The 14614-nt window shown below is 38.6% G+C and overlaps 1 protein-coding gene across 1 annotated transcript in view; it reads left to right on the top strand.

Annotated features, from left to right (window-relative positions):
• RAPGEF5 (Rap guanine nucleotide exchange factor 5) overlaps nucleotides 1-14614 on the top strand; it is a 201137-nt gene that overhangs the window by 104737 nt on the left and 81786 nt on the right. The window contains exon 9 of the mRNA XM_016159524.2: nucleotides 2111-2236. Coding sequence (XP_016015010.2) covers nucleotides 2111-2236 — 126 coding nt within the window. The remainder of the gene's footprint in view (nucleotides 1-2110; nucleotides 2237-14614) is intronic.

Raw genomic sequence — 14614 nt, 5'->3', positions numbered from 1 at the left:
CTGCCCAACAGTATTTTCTCAGCCCAGAAGATGGAATGATCCTGTTAACACGTAAGTCAGATTGTGCCAGTCCTATCTTCAAAACCTTCAATAAAGGATCTCCATCTTGTTCAGACAAAGAATCTAAACTCCTTACCCAGTCTGTAAGGAAACTACATGATCTGGCCCCAAAACACCTTTCCGAACAATCAGTTCCACCAGTCCCTCTCCCCTACCAATTCTACTTCAGCTGTGCTGTTCTCTTTGCTCCTGTGAACAAGCCTCAGAGACCTTGTGCTTCTGTTCCTCTGCCTGGAACACTCTTCCTCACTTCCTGTAGGTCTCCACTCAAATGTCATCTTAGTAAGGAATCCTCCCCTGTCATTCCTATCAGAATATCACCTCCAGTCATTTCTCAGTCCCTTTACTCTGCTTTATTTTCCTTCCTATCATGTATTACCATTTGATAGTACATATCTATATGTTATAGAATCCACATCCCCTATCGAATATAGTTAAGTTCAATGACATGCGGGACTTTGTTTTTTGTTGTTGTATTCACTGCTGTATCCCTAAAACCTATGTTAGATCTTGGCACATGATTGTTTTTCAAATAAATGAATGAATGAAATAGAGAGCTGGGGGATATATATGGAGAAAGCTAAAAGGAGGATATCATAAATATTGGTGTTTAAGTATTTGAAAGATTGTCATTGAGTGAGAGAGAGACATAGTTTCAGTTGCTCTAAGAGGCAAAACTAGTACTCATGGGTTGAAGTTCAGTGGTTTCAGAGTTTTGTCTAGTGTGGTAAGGGGCTTTCCAGCAGTTCTGGCTCTCCAACAGTACACAGGCTGTCTTAAGATAAACTGAGATTCCTGTTCAAGGAAACCTTGGAAATGAACTGGAAGACCTCTTGTGAGGGATGTTGTAAAAATAAATCTCTGACTTCGGTGGAGGAATTCCACTTGTCATCCTCTGGGAATTAGTGATTTGGGCTACTTTATGGATTTTTTTTTCCTTCCTAGTCATTGGAAACACTGCTAGACAAAGAGGTGTCCTTGCCCCTGGGAATAAGGATTTAATCATTGTTTTGTGTGTATGATCCCATTTCTCAGATGCCTACTAAAAAGAAAAAAATGGGTATCTTTAGCACAAAGCATTAAGACCACAAAGCTGTGATCACTTCTGGCCCTTTCTCCATATTTGGTCATGTTGCTGAGTCCATTTAAATCCTGTAGGTTGTATTGGGTATAACAGAAATTCCATAGTTTTGACCATTCCTGCCAAGAGTAACTTTAGATTTCTTTATTAGCTCATGTCCTGATGTGTTCACATGAACCGTTTTTGAAAGAATTTGAGCAAAAACAGTTCATAACTTGTGTGTTGTAACGAACATTTTTTTTTCTAATCTAAGTCTTAGACTCTCCTCCTTCATGTTATTATTACTTAGATACTTTAGTGAAATAAAAAAAAAAAAAAAGGATGCCTCATGGATCATTTCCAAATTCTGATGAAATTTTGAGCTTTTTTTTTTTTCCAGCTTATTTTAAAAAAAACTTTTCCACCATATTTCATTGTAGCATTGGAAGTATTTTGCTAATAATGCCCCATAGTAACTTTCCAGTTGTCAAAAAAAAAAAAAAATCTTGTGATCTCCTTGTTAACCATGTATTTGTCTATGGAATGATTTGGTGGAGCAAAAGAACTGGGAGGTCGTGTACTGTTATTTTTAGTACTCTGTATCACTTCACCCTTGTTGCTGGAGTGGTTCCTGGCTAACTTTCCCATGAGTTTTTAACCTCTTGTTAGGCTTCGCTTATGTAACAGGAAACAGGCTGTCAGGAACAAATAGTGACGTGTCAGGGGCACACGTTAGTAGCAAATGATTTAGTTTGCTCTGCCCTTCACTCCCTCAAAGTAGACTGATAAATGGTCTCAACTTTAAGACTTTTAGTGTGGCATTCCTAGATTAAAATTTCACTTTTGGGAAGAACCAAATATTTTTACCAAGACCATGATTTAATCCAGGAGACAGAGAAGATGCGTTTATTATAAGGCGAACTTTTCAGCGGTGTCATGTCCTGGGACTGTGGATTTAAGTATATCTTCGCTTTTTCTCCAACTCTTAAGGCAGGGGTAATGTGCAAGCTTCAGGAAAGAGATGACATCGGACGAATCGAACTGGTCCAGAAGCTGGCGAGAGAAAACTGTCAGTTTTTGCAGACGGAGAAGAAAGAACGGGAGAAATCTGAACACGTAAGCCTTTTTCCTCTTGGGGATGCACATTTGAAGGGGTGGAAAATGTTTCTGCCTGGTTGTATCTTTGGAGGAAAGAATACTTTATTTTAAATTCTTTAGGGTTTGTTTTTTTCCTCCCTAAAAGCATCCTCCCTAGTAAAAATGACAGATCGTAGCCAGTGGTTTATGACATGACACTGGATTTATAAGAGAACTCATCTCAAAAGTAAATCATGTAGAAATAAAAGAACGCATGTAAGCAAATGCGAATGCGTGTCTGTTTATGATCCTGATTTGATGGCTTTCAAATTTGACCTCGGGAATTTCATCCCATCCGATAGTTTGTAGAATATGAATTTGTACTTTTATGTTCGCGTTTAGTACAAGGGGTGGTTCAAGTTATCAAACAAATGTATCCGAGGTCACTAGAAGTAGACAAGAGCAGAAAGACAGATGATAGATGTTCTCACCAAGCAGGAGAATCAAAGGGGAGTTTTCCCAGTCTCCTACGAATGTTTGTGTTCCAACAAGAGTGATATTGTTGAGATGTGGTTAAACGAGGGGAAAGGGTTGCTCTGCCCGCTTCCCCTGAAAGCAGCCATTCAGACCGAGCCTTAGAACTGAGAGCACAGCCGACGTGCCAGGAAGGCAGTGGAACCGCTCTCTTCTGCTACACATTGCTGTCCATGGACTTTTTGTTGTTGTTGTTTATAAGTCTTCACTCTCGGTGACCTAGCCAGGGTTGCTCATGAAGGGGACGGTTTCTCGGTGCTTATAAACATGTCTTCCTGTGACTTTAATTCTTTCTTGGAATTTTATTTTCACCCCTTTCAAGGGGGGAAAAATTGCTCCATGTGTTTTCAGATCCAAGGCCATCAGTACAAAGGCCAGGGCATTATCGGGCAGGAGAGGAGGTGAGATGTTCAAGAATGGCAGGCTGTTCAGTTTAATACCGTAATATCTCAAACAGTGCAGCATCAAATCTTAACAGTGTCTCAAGGGGGAGAGTAACTTGGCAAGCTTTGTAACTGAACTGTTTTGGGGGTGTCTATTGACTTTAAGTACAAATGGAGGTCTCAGGAGCCTTCACTTTGCTACGTACTATTGTGAAGTTCAGGGACTTATTTAAGTCGTCAAAAGCACCCTGAAATTTGACTATATCCAAGACCAACTCCCAACCTCTGCTTGTTTTAGCATATTTGAATATCTTAGCGCATGGCTTGAATTTCTCAAAGCAATATTCCTTTCGATTCATTTTAGTTAGAAGAGCAACAGTTTTCACATGCCATATTTTATTGATTTCAAGATGCACATTTTCCCCAGTCTTTAGTATCTCTGAAATCACGATGAATCTGAACAATTGATGATATGAAACCGTGTCATAGTTTAATTGTGGGCATTTTTCTTTCCTAGTGGTCCTTAAAATGAACGATATATTTTACAACAGAGCTCATACTCGATTCAATGGGCCAGCAACAACCTGAGCATAGGGCAAGATCTTTTGAAATCAAACAAACAGTAGAGTACCTCTTCGCCAAGGCTAGACACCATCAGCCTGAGGCCACAAACAATATTATGCTTATCAAAAAGGGAACTGTGTTGCATTCGCCTTATATTTAGTTCAATTTGGAATACTGTAGTCATAGCTAATGAGAATATAATACCCTCCAAATGTATAATAATAGAAATCTGAATTTGGTCTGATACTTGTAAAGACTTTTCACATGAGACAGAAATTTAGTGGTAGGAGATTTGCAGCTTTGCTTATGGTTATCTATCTCCAAACCTTCATTTTAAGATTGTAAAATGGGACAGTAAGTTTTTTTACTTCTCGTGTGAATGTCATAACGTGGATGCATTAACAGCTCCGAAGTGTCCGTGCTTCTGAGAGGAGAGATGTTGTATAAATAAACATCGGAATTATGGCTTTTCCTACCTAGGCTTTTCCAAATGAAGCTGAGACTAAGGAAAGGTGAATGTTAAGGATTTTTCTTCTTTAGTGATAAATATAAACTCAGCCATCTCCCTCCTACAGGATGACATCAGTTGAACTTATCAATTCTCGGGGCTGATATTTCTTTTTTTTTTTTTTTAATATTTTAATTTTTTATTTTTGTATTTTTCAATTACAGTTGACATTCAATAATATTTTATATTAGTTTCAGAGGTACAACACAATGGTTAGATATTTATATAATTTATAAAGTTGTCCCCCCTGTTAAGTCTGGTACCCATTTGGCACCATACATAGTAATTTAGAATATTACTGGCTGTATTTCCTATGCTGCACTTTACATCTTCATGACTGTTTTGTAACGCCTCATTTTTACGTCTCAATCCCTTTACCTTTCTCACCCAGCCTCCCAACCCCGCTCCCATCTGGCAACCATCAGTTTGTTCTCTGTATCTTTGAGCCTCTCACTGTTTTGTTTGTTTGTTTATTTTATTCTTTAGATTCCACACAAAAATGAGATCATGATGTTGTCTTTCTGTGTCTGACTCATTTCACTTAGCATAATATCCTCTAGGTCCATCCATGTTGTCACAGGTGGTAAGATTTTATTCTTTTTTTTTTTTTTGCCAAGTGATATTCCATTGTATATACACACCACATCTTGTTTATCCAGTCTTCCATTGATGGGCACTTAGGTTGTTTCCATATTCAAGGCTGATATTTACATGGCGTTTCACTAACTAGGTTATTTGACACTAGATACTTACACTTTTTACAATAATTTATTAGGAGTAAGAACCATCTGGTAGATAACATTACTCTTTTAAGCATTCAGTGTATCTATACCTTTGCTGCATATTGAATTTACAGTGTCCGTGAGGTGGGTGAAGCAGGTTCATTTTTCCTGCCCTTGTTTTCTTTTCAACGGCCATCATCTGCTCTTGCTCCTGAAAACTCAGAACACACAACATGTACAGAGGAAACTGCAGTTTACTTAATGTAAACCTAAGTCTGTGATTTCCTCCTCTTGTTATAACAATAACAATAATGACCAAACCCTGGAGTGACATACAGATTTCCTTTTTTAAAATGTCTTTAAAATGTTTTACGTACCTCATCTACCATTACTGGGACCAAAGCTAAGGAGGCAGTGATAAAATTTGAGTTAGAATCCAAGTTGCCTTTTGAGTCATTCTTTTTGCTAAACAACACTGTGTCTCCGTTTCTAGAATGCTGCATCCCTTTTTATACATAAATGCCAAAACGAGAAAGCTACTTCGAAGTAGTCCTGAATTTGGTAGAATGAATTTGGTAGAATAAAGCTTTTGTTGCTGGTATGTCTTGTTACCAATTGAAAGGGCTTAGACCTTTCTGAGTAGTCATTTCTAATATTTATTTAAACTGGTAAATGCCATGATTATAAATGCATATAATTAGAGAATCACTTTATTCTATGCTTTTGCCAAGGTATTTCTGAAATAAAAAAAGTTAAATGTATAATTATCGCAAGTTTCTCAGGAAGCACTTAGTTTTTCTATTTTCTTTGAACTAGCTACAGGCAAAATTAGCCAGCACTCATTCCTAAGTGTTGAAAATTATTATGCGAGAACTTTAAGAAGGAGACAGAAATTGACTATTTCTTCTAAATATTATGATAGTGAAATTAACATTTGGTCATTAATTCTTTAAAGAAATTACCTCTTATATGGGCATCCTGTTTCTACTTTTAATTCTATGATTATATCAATAGAGGAAGGAGCTTATGTTACCAACCAGGGACTTTTGAGCTTGACCTTGAAGAATAACTGATGGTCATAGAAGGGCAGGGTGCGGAAGAGCATTTAATGGAGGACAAGTAGGAAGACACAACTTGAGCACTGGGTGATTCACGGGGAATGAAGACAGCGGGCTCTAGGAGAGGCTAGAATTCAGAAGTGAAAGACCTGGAAAGCCACCCTAAGGCGTTTAGACTCATTTGTCTGGCAAAAGAGAGTCATCAGAGATGGGAAGTGGCATAATCAGATGTGGTCTTCATACGATCTCCTGGCACTGCCTTAGAGGAACAATCGAGTGGGGAGAGGAAGGTGCTGGAGGGAATCCCGAGAAAGCTGTTGTAGTGCGTCAGGTAAAACATATAAGCCTGAACCAGGGTGGCCACTGTGGGAAATAAGAAGGCCGTAGATGTTGAGTCATTCAGATGGTAAAATTGGCAGAATTTGATGACTGGCGATGGGAAGGTGTGTGTGCTATTTTATATGAAGCCACTTTTGAATTTTTATAAAGGTTTCTTGGTATAGTGATAGACATGAGGATGCTCTGTTTATTACCAGAATGGTTGGTCACCTTTGTCAAAAAGATGCATGAGACATTCACTTTGCTCTGCTCTCCTGCAGTATGTTTCCGGTGTCAGATATGTGCTAAGGCACTCAGTGTTTATCTGAATAACAAACTGTTAGATGGGGGTTCTGGCTAACAGTATGGGGACTACAGAAACCCTCTCCTTAGACCAGACACTGTGACAGTACCTCAAGCAGAGAGACTCTCTGGTAGCCCCTGAATAAACTGGATTATGTGGCCAGAGCTTTGGCATTTACTTCAATGATGTGTATGCCTTCTTCAGAATTAACTATGGCTTTAGGGGGGCTCTCCTAACCCGTATAGTCTGAGTTGGAGTTGCTATACTGTTATTCAAGCTTGGTCACTAATTCATTCAATACACCTCTATTAAAGCTGATGTTGTAGGGTATCTAGAATAACTGTGGTAGCTTCAACTTTCAGTTAGTATAGTCAAGCTCCTACCCTGAGGGAGTATTGTCAACTCATGGAGAAAAGACATTGACACAAATAATAGATAGAAGGAAGCAGTGTTGATAATCCCGAGAGAGAGGCCTAGGTGTGTACACTTGGAATTTACACCTAGAAAAAGAGGATTCTCTCTTACGGCAGAGGTGGAGTTTAATGTAGACCTTAAAGTAAGTTTTAGGTTGGATTTAAATACTTCAAATACAAGAAGAGCATTAGAAAATGCACAGAAATGTCCAAATACTAGGTAATTTTTTTTAGAAATCACGAACCATTCTTTGTCACCAGAGTACCAAGGGTGGGAATGAAGGAGGAGATGGTGACAAGGAGGTAGGAGAAGGAAGATTTAGTGAGAAATGAGACAGAGACCAGGCTGTGGAGGATTTCGAGAGCCGAGAAGTTTCACTTCATTGTAGAAATATTGAGAAGCCATTGACTAGTGTTGTTAGTTTTCATAAAAAGGAGAATTGGAGGAAGAGTAAGATATTATTTTAGTTTGACAGATTAGAAAGCAGAGGCTGCTGAATGATGAAACAGCGCTGGGCTAAGCACGAGCTCAAGTCTGATGGCCTCTGGAGAGCATCTTCTCCCAGCGGTCATCATTGGAGGGAGGACAGGAAGCCAAGATGCTAAGAAGCATGACAGTCCTGAGAAAGAGGACCTACTAAAATGACAGCCCTGCAGGGTAGAGACAGAACAATTACTTATTGAAATGGTGGTGGTAGGTGCAGGAAAGATAAAAGAAAAAAAAATGATAAATCAGGTGCTTGCTGAATTTGAGTCCTAACTTAGATTTGAGAAGCATGTAACCTGTTCACATTTTATCAGTGAAATAGCTGTATTAAAATATATATTTAGACCGTGGTCCTGTTTTCTGGAAAACCACTGCTCTGTTTACCAGAAAACCGAAACTGGTTTTCCTGAAATGCAGTTTACGCTTCGGAGTGTGTCCACTTGTGCAGTGGAAACGCCAACAGTAGCTCCTGAACTGTGTTCCCAGTTTCCAAGCGGCTGAAATAAGGATCTGTAAAATGTACGCGAAAGCCATGCTGAGCGACACTTTCCCTGGGGACCACGTCTGCACCAACCCCTACTCCCCACCCCATTTTCTTTGGTTCCTTTGTTAAGTCTGAGGACCCACCCTACTTCCTTCCCCTTTTCAAATGCACTTATGATAGATGGGTGGGAAGGGGATTTTGCTTTCATTCTGAAACCGAATCTTGGCATGGTCTGTGGCCAGGGCAGGGTCCCTCTCACTCAACCCCTCCTAGAATTTCCTTTGCCCTGTTTCCTGCAGCCTCATCCTGGAATTCTGCCTACGTCAAAGGGTTCCTTGTGCAGGGATTAATAGGGGAGAAGTGATTTGAGGTACTGCGGCTGCTATCACTCTTATTCCCCAAAGAAAAAGTGGATCTTGGCCTTTCCCCAACTTTTAATTCGTCTGTGACTTTAATACATACATACATACATATATACATACCTAGGTCTAAGGCGAGAGCCCTCTTTTTACTCTGTATGAAATATTGAAAGGTAAAGCAGTTTTATCATTCCGTAGTCAAACTGGCATTATCCATCTAATCAAGTAAAGTTAAGAGCAATCTTGGCATTATTTGAAATTTACCGGTAATTTAATTTAACCAAAAAACTACTTAAAGACAAATCGAATTTTATGACATTATTGCTTAGTGTTGAAAGTCAGAATCCAGGTGGAATAGGCAATTTCTAATATATTTAGTTGCCCATCTATAAATTGAGAACACACTATGTAAAAGCCACGTTAGTTTTCTTAATAACAAAATCTTGACTTTGTGTTGATTTGGTACCAAAGCACTTTTTCATAGGAAATAAGCGTCTTTGAGTGAGTGATTTTAGTTCATTTTTAATGAGAATTAATATGGCAAAAGTGATAGAAGATAGTTCTTGCCTCCGAAAAGTTTACAGTCTAGCTGAGGAAAACAATTACGCAAGGGAAACAAGTAACCATTCAAGACAGCATTTAATGAGGTGTTCAAGAAATTCCACAGGCATTCAGAGAGAAGGAAATACCTTTGGTAAACATATTTCATCATTGCAGCAATCATACTCTTCTCCTTTGTTCAAAAGCAAGGTTTGCAAGTTCGGTTTACTTCATGTACTCTATAGATTCTAATTTTTGTTGTTGTTTTTCCTCCAGAAAAATGGCAGCTAGGCAGCCAGCGAAAGGCAGCGATGAACTCATGCTGTGCGATGGAGCCATCTGCTCATTACTTGTATTTTTAGGTTCTCATAAGAACCCCATTGCAAGTCCCAATGGTTTTTAAATTTTATTTGCTGTATTTTCAAGATAGAAGAATTTTTCATTATGCTATTTGCTTATTTTTCTGAAAATACTAAAGTTTCTTTGTAAAGGCCCAATTAAGAAAATTGATCATTAAAAAATCAAAAGTGGTGGGGGGAGGTGAAGGGGAATAGGAGGTTCAGATTTCCAGGTATAGAACAAATAAGTCATGGGATGTGGTGTACGGCATAGGAAATCTAGTCAATAATACTGTAATAGCATTGTAAAGTGTCAGATGGTTGCTGAACACATCATGGTGATCACTTCTTTAGGTATATCGATATTGAATAACTGTGGTGTGCACCTGAAACTAATACAGTATTATATGTTAGCTATATTTTAATAAAAATACTCTTTTAAAAGAGAAGAAAAAGAAAATTGATACTAGCTCAGAGTTATCAAACTTACCTTCTCCAGGGATCTTGTATTCTCTGTGCTACGAATGGAGCTCCCTACGTGTATTTAGTTCTTATACTTATTAATTTAAAATAGCCCTATTATCTCTAGTGTGTTTGAGAAATCATTAAAGTGAAATATTGAAGAAAAGATTATCGTTCTTTGGCTTTTGCCCTCCTCAGTGGTATATCTCATTCCAGATCCCTGGCAACTCTTCTTCTCTACCAGCATTAAGGACGGATCTGCATTAAAATAACAATTTTATTACCTTATAGATCGTTATTTGATCAGGTAACACCAGAAATCTTTGATGATTCAGTTTCATTGGGTTTATAATGGATACTTTATGACAAAAATGTAAAGATAGACAGCTGGACAGTTCTTCACATACAGATGGTGGTCCTTCGTGACAACTGTGTACTACCGAGGCTTGGAAATAAAAGCATGAAGTGATATTGAGGGGTAAGGAGACATAGGAACCAATGTGCCCTGGTTTTGCCGGACTGTCCTGATACATCACTGCCTTTGGGGAGTGAGTGCTCTGCAAGAAATTGGGAGGCTGAATTCACAGTTACCTGTACGGTATTATACAGGGTGTAACGTGAGCTTGTCATGGGCAGCTCAGCTGGGCTAGGGAGACGTGCATGGGTCCCTGATGAGGAGATGGAATCTAAAGGGTCAGGAGAATAACTAAGAGAAATGAGGAAAGATGGTCATTCAAGGCAGAGGAAAGAACATGTGTGATGACGCAGAGGGTCTGATGCCAGAGAGGGTGCTGTAGCTCTAAAGGCAGAACCAAGTGGCCGGAGCATAAGGGGATGGGGGCGGGAAGGAGGGAAGAGGCAGGCCAGGTGAGAGGTTCAGGGGTCAGAGGATGCAAGGCCTGACAGGCTTAGCCAAACATTGTGTGCTAAGAGCAAGACGGAGTTCTCGTGAGGAATTTAAAAAGCAAGAGGGAAAAGATGATTAGATTTGAATTTTTGAGACTCTGCTGGCGCACTGGGGGAACAGTTTGGCAGGAGGAAAAATGGGTCACATTGACTTCTCTCAAAGCTTTCTGAGTCTCCTTTCTTCACAGTTCTTTCTGTTGGTTTTACATGAAGGGGTAACCAGTACAAACATTAAGGCTTTGCTGTGAGGTCTCAAATCCAGAAACTTGAGCTGAAGTCCCTATGAAGACAGAATGTCCAATTATAGCTCAATTCCAGTTCATTATCTTTATCCTAAAATATGCTACTACATCTCCATTTTCTTGAGAGTCGACTTCGATTCCTATTTTCGTAGAAATGAATTTCGAGTTTGCATGAAACGTGAGTACTTTCTGTTAATAAACACCACGCAGGCATATATGTTCACTTTAAATTTATTTCCTGTGCTGTATATTTGCCTCATATTGATTCAGCCAAACTGGTGATTTCTGAGTGATTCAAATACTTCAGTTGATAAAGATGAGGAAAAGGAATTTATAAAAGATTTCCATGTAAGATGCAAAGGATCTTTTGCAGTGGGAAGTGGGTGGAAGGGAAAAATTCCATCTGGTATACAGCAGCTCTAAATGTTTTTTAAGATAGCAAAAATAGAAGATCGCTGAAAATATCAGAACATAACAGACTGTGGGCAAGTGTGCAGTACATATTTCTCTAATAGATCATGTTAAATACCCACATTCTACTTAAAACATGACCATATTCTTATTGTCATTACATAAAAATTTGTCTTTAATTTTTTAAAAAAACAGTGCACTCCATTACTGAAGCAAAAGGGACTTGTTTTAGTCTGTGAAAGTCAATACTATAGCTCTTAGGTTTACCTGAAAAAGGTTTTTCAAGTTTTGTTTTTGTGTTTTGTTTTTCTTTTCCAATATTACCCTCCTATAATAAAAAAAAAAAAAGTAGGGAAATAAGATATGACATGTGTGTTCCTTTATTATACGTTTGTACATAATTAAGTGAACAAGGCTCAACAATTTTAACAAACCCTTGTAAAAGTTCTCTTTGTTCAGGTTCCAGGAATGGCTGGGTGTGATCGAGGCAAGCCAAATCAGAATAAAGGATTAGGGGTTCCTCAAGATCCAAGAAATACGTACAGGGAAAGAATAATGGTGATAATAAGACAATTAAGATGGCAGGAAGTGGCTTGGGGGTAGGGATTTGTAAGGAGGCTCATGAAAACTTAATGAGTCATAAGAGCATATCTCAGTGACCGCAAAGGTAGAGGTGGTACAGAAGGTATCAAGGTAAAATTGTGGCCCTTCGCAGTCAAAGAGGAAGAGTATGCATTTCATATAGATGATATTTTAAACCTTTCATTCATGATCTTGACTTGGCTAGAATTTACAGAGGTAAAACAATCTCTATATTGATACTTTTATGGATAAAGAATTTTAATGATCCCCAAATGGTACAATGCATAATAAAAGCCCAAACCGAATTTTATGGTTGATGGATGCTCTTTTCCTGCCCAATGAACTTATTGTTATTACAAGTGGAGGGATTATGATGCTGCATTATTTTTTGCAACCAATCTGAGTATCCTGGAGTTTTCCGCTGAAAGTCATCGGAATTGGAAAGAACTTTAGATATCATGTGTCTTGATTGGGTAAGGGAAGATTTCATTCAAAAATTGGTACCTGCTCAATAGAATTAGAAAGATTTTCTCTAATATGCGCAATAAATACTATACAATCGTGTTTAAAGTTCATTAAATACAAGAACTGTTAAAAAAATATCTCCATTGATAATATTCTTTTAGTGAAATAGATAATTTTTAGCTTTTGTAATCAAATGCAAAAAAAAAATCACTAATAAAAATACTAATTACCAGAGGTCCTTCAAGTTTGTTAGAGAAAGTTGTAATTCAGTCTCTGTCCTTTTATCTCTTTGTGCTCCTGAAGTGTTATTTCGTGGGGCCCTGAGGTGAGGCTAGCCTGATTGAAATGACCCTTGCCCCAGTAAAACGTTTCTGTTAAACTGCTTCTCCCCTATTTATTAGCAGTTACCCTGTCAGAAAATTAACATAGCAACTCCTGAGAGCGGACACAAACAATTTTGTCAGCAAAAAATAAATGGGGTCATTCAGTGTGTATTATTAAATACCCATAGGGAAGCACAGTTCTAAAAATTGTTTCATTATTAAAACGATACTCAGATATAACTCTGAAAACATGGGAACCAAAGGATGATTGAAGCCACGGAGTTAATACTGTCTCTTCTAGTAATTTGTATGGCTGGAATTTTTAAAGATGTAAGTGAGTAGAACTTCAAAATATAAAATGGCAGAGACAGGAGCACCCACAGCCCAAGTTGGTGCTAATTTATACCCACCCATAGGTTTGAGATTAAGGGCTAAGCCAACAAGGTGATGAAGGGAAGATTTGAAGCTTAGATACGGCAGAATTCTGACTAATGCTTAAAATCCAAGAGAAGAAACCTTAAAACAAAGCAGAGAGCCAGTTTTGTTCTCATTGTCTTTTAAGACATAAACGTAAATGCCAGATGCTTGTGGTCTGAAACCTCTCACGACTTGTTGAACTATTAAAGGATATTTCCATTGTAATTTGGCAATCAAATCTAACCTTTATCTCAATTTTTAGTAGACCTATTTCCGTCCCAAGTCAGTAAATCTCAAATTCCTGTCTTTTAGTATTACTCATGATCTTGGCGTATAGGAGAGATCTGCACGGACCTGAGAAAAGTTTACCACACCCTGGAAAATTCCTTATTAAAAAAGATCAGGGCAGCCCTAGGTATATTCAGCTTCTGCAGCTGCATATTCTCCTGGGCCATGCCCCCTGTGTTTTGCCAATTTTGCATCTTAGCTCTGACTTCTTTCCTGTCCCGCCTCTGGCTGGCTACTCCAGAACCTTTAGGTGAGAATGTAGTAAAGAGTGTTTTGATCCTCTTTTGGCCCAAACCTAAGTTTTGAGACTGCTTCAGTCCAGAGTAGAAAATCCAGGAATGGTATCTTTTCCTTCTGAGTGACAGAGGATGGCAGGCTGCAGACATCTCAATCTGGGGTGAGGGACCTCAAAAAAAAAAAAGAAGAGTTGGGTGGCAAAGGCCTGTGGAAGATCCAGAGCAAACTGAATGTGTATTCCTTAGCTGAATGTGGGGACTGACTGACACTGGGGAATTTGGTCGTTTACCCAACTGCCCTGAGATCTTCAGAAAGAGGCCAGCATTCTCATCAGTCACTTAGTTTCTCTACCATTAGCAGCTTATGTCAGATTCTCTCCCATGCTTGAGCTCATAGAGATGTCTTAAAAGAATCACACTAATGAACAGGACAAACAAACAGAGACTCATGGACATGGACTATAGACTAGTGGTTACCGGAGGACTATAGACTAGTGGTTACTAGTGGGATGGGAGAGGAGGCGAGAGGTAGAGAGGGGTAAAGGGGGTCAAATATAAGGGGATAGGAGGAGGGTGAAGTGGGTAAAGGGAATCAAATATATGGTAGCTGAAGAAAACTGGGCTTTGGGTGCTAAACACACAATAGAATATACATATGTCAAATGATAATGTACACCTGAAAATTATACAATTCTATTAACCAATAAACTTAATTTAGATAGATGATTGATTGATAGATAGATAGATAGATAGATAGACAGACAGACAGACAGACAGACAGACAGACAGATAAAAGAATCATGCTAGGTGAAGATGGGAGATGGACAAAGAGCTCTTTAGTTTGCTGCTACCACTAGTGGCTGTTCAGCCACAGTACATAAAGTTGACTTTGTTGAGGGCATAAATACTTTTTAATCTCAGGAAAACTTTCTTCTATTCCTATACAGAGTGACTTTTTTTAAATATCTGACTAAGATTATTTTATTCTCGCCTCCATTTATTGAGAAAAGCATTCGTCGAACACCTATGAACCAGAAGTCCCAGAAAATAGAACAGAGAAGAGAGCGAGATTG

The sequence above is a fragment of the Rousettus aegyptiacus genome, unplaced genomic scaffold (genome assembly GCF_014176215.1).
Source record: "Rousettus aegyptiacus isolate mRouAeg1 unplaced genomic scaffold, mRouAeg1.p scaffold_m13_p_13, whole genome shotgun sequence".
Lineage (NCBI taxonomy): Eukaryota > Metazoa > Chordata > Mammalia > Chiroptera > Pteropodidae > Rousettus > Rousettus aegyptiacus.
This window is presented reverse-complemented; position numbering and strand designations above follow the sequence as displayed.